At 52.9% G+C, this 8,867-nt stretch overlaps 1 protein-coding gene across 1 annotated transcript in view; it reads left to right on the top strand.

The window, feature by feature from the left end:
• The first annotated feature begins 2,649 nt into the window (after positions 1–2,649).
• Col5a3 (collagen type V alpha 3 chain) overlaps positions 2,650–8,867 on the top strand; it is a 45,792-nt gene continuing 39,574 nt past the window's right edge. Inside the window, exons 1-4 of the mRNA XM_021206624.2 lie at positions 2,650–2,825; positions 7,855–8,016; positions 8,112–8,301; positions 8,370–8,526. Coding sequence (XP_021062283.1) covers positions 2,738–2,825; positions 7,855–8,016; positions 8,112–8,301; positions 8,370–8,526 — 597 coding nt within the window. The 5' untranslated portion in view covers positions 2,650–2,737. The remainder of the gene's footprint in view (positions 2,826–7,854; positions 8,017–8,111; positions 8,302–8,369; positions 8,527–8,867) is intronic.

Genomic DNA, 8,867 nt, shown 5'->3' with positions numbered 1-8,867 from the left:
TGTGTGTGTGTGTGTGTGTGTCCACATGCCATGGCGTGCACGTGTGGGTCAGAGGACCACTTGGGTCGGTCAGTTCTCTCCTTCCACCTTGTGGGTTCCAGGGATCCAGTTTAGGTTGGTGTGCTCGGCAGGCAACAGGTATCTTCACCCCATGGGCCCTGTCACCAGCCCTCCAATGTTTTGTCTGTTTTGAGACACGGTCCCCCACTGGTAATCCAGGTGGGCTTGAATTTGAGACCGGCAGCCTCTCAGGTGCTGGGGTCCCAGGTCATACCCCTCTGCTTGGCTTGTAAGTGATTCTGAATGTGTGTCAGGGTGATTGAAGAGGGAGTGAGCGTCCCTTCCCTTCCTGACTCTGCATGTAAAAGGTCCAGTTCACAAAGGAACAGACAGGAAGGGTGTTGTAAGCCTGACAGAAGTCAGTCAGAGCACAGTGGGCATATAACTGGGCGGTAGGACCCTTGCCCAGTATGCACAAGGCCTGGCTTCTGTCCTGACATCCCCTCCCTCAAAAAGTCAAGAAGTTAGACTAGGGGCAGACAGATGCCTCACTGCATAAAGGTACCTACTACCAGGCCCAATGATCTGAGTTCAATTCCAGGGACTCCAATCATGGTGGTGGTGGTGGAGGAGGAGGGGGAGGAGGAGGAGATGGAGGAATAGGAGGAGGAGGAGGAAGAGGAGGAGGAGGAGGGAGAGGAGGAGGGTGGAGAGGAGAGAACTGATCTCCCAAATCTGTCTTCTCATTCTTTTGGAAAGATGTGAAATTTGTGCAGGAGTGTGTGCACACATACATACATATGATGAATAAGTAAATATTGAAAAAGTAGTTAGATTGCCAGAAGAACTTCCTAGTAAGGTGGCCTGGGATAGGACCTTGTTTAGAGAAGGTTGCTCTTGGAGAGAGGAGGTTCTCTGTGTTCCCTCCACCCCAGAGAACCCCATCTCTTCCAGCTACATGGGGCTCCACCCCCTTCTCTCCAGGAACAAAGACCCTTTGTCTGGTGAACCCAGGCTGGGAGGGAGCAGTTTGGCACCACCTTTCAGTTGCCCAGGAGGGGCACTTGGGAACAGACACATCACTTTGATTTCCCTCTGGGCAAATTACTTGTCCGCACCGGCTGACTGCAGAGCAGGATGTCCCCTGACCTGCTGGGGTACACCTTGGGGGGTTTCATCTGATGGGGGTTTAGGGTTGGGGTGGGTGGGTGTCTCCCTTGAATGATCTGAGGATGAGGCAGAAGGGATGGAGGGGTGGAAGCCAACTCCTTTTTTTGGAGATTAAGAGCTTGGGGGGACAGTCTGGGGTGTGGCTCAGGGCAGTGTTCATGTCATAGGAGGCACTGGGTTCCATCCCCACTCCATAAAGTTGAAAAAAAAAGGTTTGAGAGTGGCAGATGGCTCAGTCGCCCGAGTGCTTGCTGTATAAGAGGGAGGATATGAGTCCAAGGACCTGAGTTCAGATCCCCAGCACCCGTGTAAGCAGCTGAGGGCGCCAGCCCATGCCTAGAATCCAGTCACTGTGGAGGAGAGACAGGACCCTGGGTTCACTGGGCATCCAGCCCAGCCAAACTGGAGAGCTCCGGGTTCAATGAGAGACACTGCCACCAGAAACAAGGAGGAAGAGTAGTGGAGAAAGGCAGCCAAGGTCTGTCTGGTCTTCAGGCATGGATGCACACATGTGCATGGATGGCCCCACTCTGTGCCCACGCACAAACACATGAAAATACACAGAAGTTGAAGGGAGGGTTAGAAGTGCGTTTTGGAGGCAATGGTGAGAGTTTAAAGATGGTACCAGACATCAGATTCCAAATCCCAAGGTTCATGGAGGTTTAGAGAATGGTAGGAGAGTTTGAGGAGCTGGTGAGGATTATGTGAGGAGTGGGTTCTCAAAGGGCAGGCAGGCTTTGAGATGACGCAGAGAATCCTTTCTTTGTGGGCCTTGAGACAGAAAGGGTTGGGTGTAGCTTTTAACCAAACCCTAATCCCATGTCTGAGGGGAGACTGAAGGTGCTTTTATTTGTTTTGATATAGGGTCTTACTATACAGCTCTGACTATCCTGGAACTCACTGTGTAGACAAGGCTGCCCTCACACTCAGAGATCTTCCTGCCTATGCTTTCTGAGAGCTGGGATTAAAAGCGTGGCCGCTGTGCCTTTAGTTTAGGTGCTTTGATTTTAAGATTACATTTATTTATTTCGTGTGTGTCTGAGGTGTGGGGAGTGTGTGTGCTGTGGCATGCATGTGGAAGTCAGAGAACAACTTTTGGGTGTTGGTTCTCTCCTTCCATCCTCTGGGGTCCGAGACAGAACTCAGGTCATAAGTCTTGGTGGTTAAGTGCCTCTCCCTGCTGAGCTATATATCTCTACTGTGATGTTGAAGGTTTGATCAGGCTACGACAGCCATTGAGAAAGCCAGTGCGAGAGGCAGTCTAGGGCTGGTGGGCGTGGCCCATCGTCCCGGCGGTGTTGTCCGGCAAGAATGGCCCTGATCTCAGCCAGCCAATCAGCGCGTGGTGCACACTTCGCAAACTTTTTCCGTGCAGCTGTGGGTCCCTCCCCCGGCCCCCTCCCGCCCGGGCCCCGCCCCGCAAGGGCTCTAGAGCGCAGGGCGCGGCCAGGGCGGGGTCTCGGGCAGTCTCAGGCAGATCCTCACAGCCTCCGGCTGTCCAGAGTGACTGCTCCCAGGAAGACCAGTCCACATCCCCCTTGGCCTTGGTGCACCAGGCCCCGCTGGGATGAGAAGCTGCCGGAGACTGGACCAGCTTCGGGCCGGCCTCTGCCTGCTCCTGGCCTCCCTGCAGCTCGTGTCCTGGACGCTGGCTGGTGAGCAGGGACGAAGGGCTGGAATAGCATTTGAGGGCACAAGGGAGATTCCAAAACGTGTGTGCAAGGGAGAGGTCTTTCATAATGGGTGCCATGGTGATGTGTCTAGCTCTAGCTGACACATGCATGTGAGGAGGGAGATGTTGCCAGGAAGTGTGGGCTGTGTTTACAAGCTGGTGTGTGAAGATGAATGCTCCTGTGTATAGTGCAATCCCCACACTCAGTAGGCAGAGTTAGGTGGTTTGCACGGTCAAGACTTGTCTGGGCTACTTACTGAATTCAAGGGCATCTTGGGCTGCATAAGCAGACCTTGTCTCTAAAAAGGGCCAGGGTGAGTGTGTGACACATAGGGCTATAACTCAGTTGGTAAATGGCTTTTCTAACACACACCAAGCTCTGGATTCCATCCTCAGCACAGTGGTACATACCCACAACCCCAGGACTGGGACTGTGGAAGCAGGAGCGTAAAGAGTTAGGAGCCAGTCTGAGCTACATAGTGAATCTGAGGCCAGCATAGGCTATTTGAGAGCTTGCCTTTAAAAAAACCGTAAGCCAGGCATTGTGGCACATGCCTTTAATCTCAGCATTCATGAGGCAGAGGCAGGCAAGTCTCTGTGAGTTCAAGGCTAGCTTGGTCTACAAAGTGAATCCAAGACACCCAGGGCTGGCTACACTGTCTTAAACAAACAAACACAAAACAACCCTCCCCCACCAAAACCAACTGTATTTTTTAGGAGTGTGTGCATATATGTGCTCTTGGGTGTGATGGTTGACTGCGATGGTGTAAGTGTGGGTGACAGGGCAGTTCTTCAGAGGGTGTGTAAGGTCAGATGCAAGAGTTCAGTGGGTCTGTGGAGCTGTGGTTCTTTCGCTCCTCTCTTCTCTGCTGTATGAAGTAGGGTCTCATGTGGCTCAGGCTGGCTTCACACTTACTGTGTAATCCAGGCTGTATCTTTGAACTTCTAATCCTCCTCTACCCTCTGAGTGCTGGACGACAGGTCATGAGGTACTGGGGACGGATCCTAGGGCTTCCAGCATGCTAGGCAAGCATGCTCTCTATCAAGTTTCATCCCTAACCTCACTGAGATGATTTTTGAGAGTAATAATGTGTTACAGATGTGTTTATTTGTTTTTGGTTGGCTGTAGTTGGGATATAGGGGTTTATATTATTGCCCACGGGAACATGAGTGCCTGATTCTGAGGTTGGTGGTGAGTGGGAAGGACAAATTAGGAATTCACAGTTTTCTTTTAAACATCACATCTCTGTCTCTGTCTCTGTCTCTCTCTCTCTGTCTCTCTTTCTGTCTCTCAGTCTCTCTCTGTCTCTCTCTCTTCCTATGTACCCTTGTGCCACAGAGTGAGTGTGGAGGTCAGATGAACAGCTAACTTTTGAGGGTCAGTCTCTCCTTCCACCATGTAGTCCCAGGAATCGAACTCACGTCATTAGACTTTGCAGCAAGTACCCTGCTCCAGCCATCTCACTGACCTGCACAGTTCCCTTTTGCACTTCTCCCAAGGGCTTTACATTATCCTCTCTTTTCCTGAAACTGGCTCCCGCCCCTCCTTCCTCCTCCCCTCCCCCACCCCTTCTCCCTAGAGCCACAGCATCAGCACCATGGACAGGGCCCACGGGAGGGCTGCACTGAGGGGCGAGGCGGGGTGCGGCACGGAGGAGGGGTGGGGCTGAGCGCCCGCGGGGGCGGCCAAGTGGAAGTTGCATCGTACTCCAGCTGCAAGATCCTGGGGTGATTTTTCCTGAAGAATTTCTCAGGGCCCCCAAGGGGGTCCCCCAGGGCTAAGGGACTGGTGAGTCACCGCTGACGCATGCCCAGCTGTGAGCATGTGGCCTGGTGCCCCAGCCACGCCTCTCAGGGTTCTCCGGGTGGCAATGGTGAGAGGACACGATGACTCTCCAAGTGATGGATGACCTATGGATGACCATCTATGACCTAGATCACATCCCAGAAGGAAAGGAAGGTGCATTCTGTCCCCAGAGGCCACACACATACACTGACTCTACTTTCCCAATTTCTGTTGAGTCTGGGAAGGTTGCAGACCACGTGGGGAACTCCGTGTTGGCCTATGCCCCATTCCCACGCTCACACAACCTCAGGGTCACGCAACCTCAGGCATTCATTCAGAATACAACACCCCTGGGACTCCAGGAATGTGCAACTCATGGCCACACCCAGGCAACCCCATCTGCCACCCAGACAGAACCCTCCTGGGTTCTCAGCTTCTCACACACGCTTCTCTATGGTCCGCAGACAGATGCTGTCATCTTCCACAAGCAGTCGCCCACTCAGTGACTTGGTCATATTTTCCCTTGCGTTGCGTGGGAGAGATCTGGGGGTTAAACCCTCCGTCTCCCGCTACAAGTCTGGCCTGTAAAGTAAACGGTGTGGAAATCTTGCTGCCACTCCTGCTGAACAATGGCATCAAATTTACATTTTTCCTTTTTTTTTTTTTATACACTTCTTCATTGTGTGCGTGTGCACATGTGGAAGTCAGACAACCTGAAGGAGCGAGCTCTCTCCTCTCAGCACGTGGGTTACTGGGCTCAAACTTACATTTTTGGACTTGGCAGCAATGCCTTTTCCTGCTGAGCCATCTTACCAATCCTGAAAACTTTTCATCTAATTAACTGCCTATACCTCAACCAGTGGCAAGTCCCGTGCTTGCACATTTTCCTGCAATGACCCAGCTGCATCCCACCTGCCTCCCTCCACATCCTAGACCCCACCAGACATCTCCCTAGAGGCCTTGACCAAGGCAGGGGAAGGGTGTGTATGTGTGGGGAGAGTTTGGGCGGCTCCAGACCCCTCCTGCGTGCCCCACAGGCTCAATGGCTCTTGTGTGTTTCTTGTTGTGGAGCCGTGAGAGAGAAAGGGCAGTCAGCCATTGAAAGGTCACTGCCAAGAGGACTCAAGGCTGAAGCAAGAGTCTTCTGTGTTAGATGACAGGGAGGACTTCTGAAATGGGAGTGAGCAGTGACCAAGGGAGACCCCTTTTCCTACTGCATAGAAGCTGGGATCTATGTTAGGATGGAGCTCAGTTGGTAAAGTATCCACCTAGCATGCACAAATCCCTGTGTTCCATCCCAGCACTGTATAAATGGGGTATGGTGGAGCATGTCTGTAATCTCAGCACTCTGGAGGTGAGCAACAGAGGGTCAGGAGTTCAAGACCTGCCTGGCCTACATTAGACCTTATCTTGAAAACAAAAACAATAAACTGAGCTGGGCAAAGTCTTTCGACTGGATGATGTTGTGGATCTAAATCTTCCCTGGGCTCCCAGTCCAGATGGAGAGCTGGGATGATCCTTAGGGGATGACCTTGTGGTGAACAGAGCCTGAGAGCCCAAATTCAGCCCCAGGGGGGTTGGGGAATTGTCATCCAAATGCTTCTTAATGATAGTCTGGCCACTGAAGAGACAGTTACAGATGGGGACAGAGGATGGGGAGAACAGATGGAGAGAGAGAGAATACCAAGAAAGCAAGATTGATTGTTGACTGATTTCAGACCTGAGTCATGGAGTGGGACAGAGAAGGTAGAATGGACAGAGGATAGAAAGTTCAGAGGGTAAAGGGGGTAGCTGGAATGTGGGGGGTGTCTTCATCCATGTCCCTTTCTCTCCAAGTCTAGTCCCTCAACCCAGCTTTCAGTGGTGAGGTCAGCTGAGCTACCCCGAAGTAAGGTCCTGGCAGATTTAGCAGAACCTGGCTCTGCCATGAGTCTGGGTCAGGGGGTTAGTGGGACAGTTTGCTAGGGGAAGGGACAGGCCAGGGGTTTGGGGCCCAGGGGAAGCCCTCACCCGCCCTGCACAAACCACGTGGATTCAGTTAACACTGGCCAAGATGACTGGGTGGGGCTGCAAAGATGGCTTGGATTAGAGGTCTGTGAGACCAGACCTATTCTTTCTTTTCTGGGATGAGAGAGGGAGAAGATCAGGGGTTATCAGGCATAGATGATCAGAAGGTGATAAAACTGATCCAGGGCAGATGGAGGAGGTCAGGGGGGGGAGTTAGATGGGGAGTCAGATGGAGGAGGTCAGGGGGGAGTTAGATGGGGAGTCAGATGGAGGAAGTCAGGGGGGAGTTAGATGGGGAGTCAGATGGAGGAAGTCAGGGAGAGTTAGATGAAGGAATAAGAGNGATAAGGGGTTATCAGGCATAGATGATCAGAAGGTGATAAAACTGATCCAGGGCAGATGGAGGAGAGGTCGGGGGGGAGTTAGATGGGGAGTCAGATGGAGGAGGTCAGGGGGGGAGTTAGATGGGGAGTCAGATGGAGGAGGTCAGGGGGGGAGTTAGATGGGGAGTCAGATGGAGGAGGTCAGGGGGGAGTTAGATGGGGAGTCAGATGGAGGAAGTCAGGGAGAGTTAGATGAAGGAATAAGAGGGAGAAGGCTGTGTGTCCTGGGAATCACGGGCAGAGGCCATGGAGCTGGGGATCAGAGGGAGGAGGCTATGAGGTCTAAGAAGAGCGTACCCCCACACACCCCTTTCCCCCTTGTGGATTTTCCCTTGCAAGGGAGCTCCATGCCAGGAAGCTGCCCGAGGAACCAGTGTGGGGGTGTAGGGAGAAGGGGAAGGCTTGGCTCTGGGGCTCCAGCCAGGAAGATTTGATTCATCCTAGAACTAGGTCAGCTTTTTTTTTTTTTTCTCACCAAAAACTTAGGGGGAAAGAAACAACCAGTCAACAGACGGATGTACCAGCAACATCTGTGGGGCAGTGTGTGGGGGGGTGCTGCTAGTCCCAGGCCACTCGCTTCCTCCTGAACTGTGAGGAGAGGAACCCCAAACCTGACCAAGTATTATGGAGTTTGGGGACTTTTTTTTTAACTTCTCAAATTTTCAGACAGAATCTCATTAAGTTGCTCAGGCTGGCCTTGAACTCACTATGTAGAGCAGGTAGAGGAGCCTCCCATCTCAGCCTTCTGAATAGCTATCAGGACTGGAGATTGTACAATCAGGCCCAATTCCTATGCTGGTTCTGGCCAAACCTTCTCACCTGGTGTCTTTCTACAGCAGAACCTGTGGACGTACTGGAAGCCTTGGGTGTGCATAGAGACCAGGCTGGGGTGGCTGAAGGGCCTGGCTTCTGCCCCCTGAGGGTTCCACAGGGCGATCGAGCATTCAGGGTGGGCAAGTCCAGCCTTCTCAGTGTCCCCACGTGGCAGCTCTTTCCAGGTGAGTCAGGACAGGAAGGTTTGGGAGGGGGGCCATCCTGGAAGGGTAAGTCACACTGCCTGTCTAACCTGTTCCCTTCACCTCTGTCCACGCAGATGGACATTTTCCTGAGAACTTTTCTGTGCTGCTCACTCTGAGGGCCCAGCCAGCCAATCAGTCTGTCCTTCTGTCTATTTATGATGAGAAGGGTGTCCGGCAGCTCGGGCTGGCACTGGGGCCAGCTCTGGGTCTCCTTGGTGACTCCTTCAGGCCCCTCCCCAAGCAAGTCAACATCATGGATGGCAGGTGAGTGTGGGGGAAGGGAAAGAGGTGCCCTGTGGAAATCCCTGCACTGAGACTCGTTCCTTTTGCAGGTGGCACCGTGTGGCGGTCAGCATCAGCGGTAACAAGGTGACCCTGGTGGTTGACTGTGATCCCCATCCCCCCACGTTTGGTCAGGGGCCCCGGTTTATAAGTACAGCTGGACTCACTGTGATGGGAACCCAGGACACCAGGGAGGAGTCTTTTGAGGTATGTAGTTCAACAGGAGGTCAGGTCTCCTCATGCATGCATCCTTGGTCTCTGCTGGAGTAATTGCTTGTGACAGATGGCTGAGAGCACCACGCGATGCAGTGCTGGTGGCCAGGGTAGTGTATGCCCATGTGGGGGACCTCATCTCTCTAGCAAGCCATCGCGGTCTAGTACCTCACATAGAGGTGGCATGAGAAGGAAGGGACCTTCAGCTTCAGGGAGATGCTGAGTATATTAGTCACATTTTTCATGGCTGTGACAAAATACAAGGCAGAAGCCTGAAGGTTTCCTTGGGCTTGCAGATTGAGGGCGCTGCCCATCCTGGAGAGGTGCATGGGGTG

Source organism: Mus pahari, chromosome 10 (assembly GCF_900095145.1).
Source record: "Mus pahari chromosome 10, PAHARI_EIJ_v1.1, whole genome shotgun sequence".
NCBI classification, from domain to species: domain Eukaryota; kingdom Metazoa; phylum Chordata; class Mammalia; order Rodentia; family Muridae; genus Mus; species Mus pahari.
Note: the sequence above shows the minus strand (reverse complement) of the source record. Positions and strands in the feature narration are given on the sequence as shown.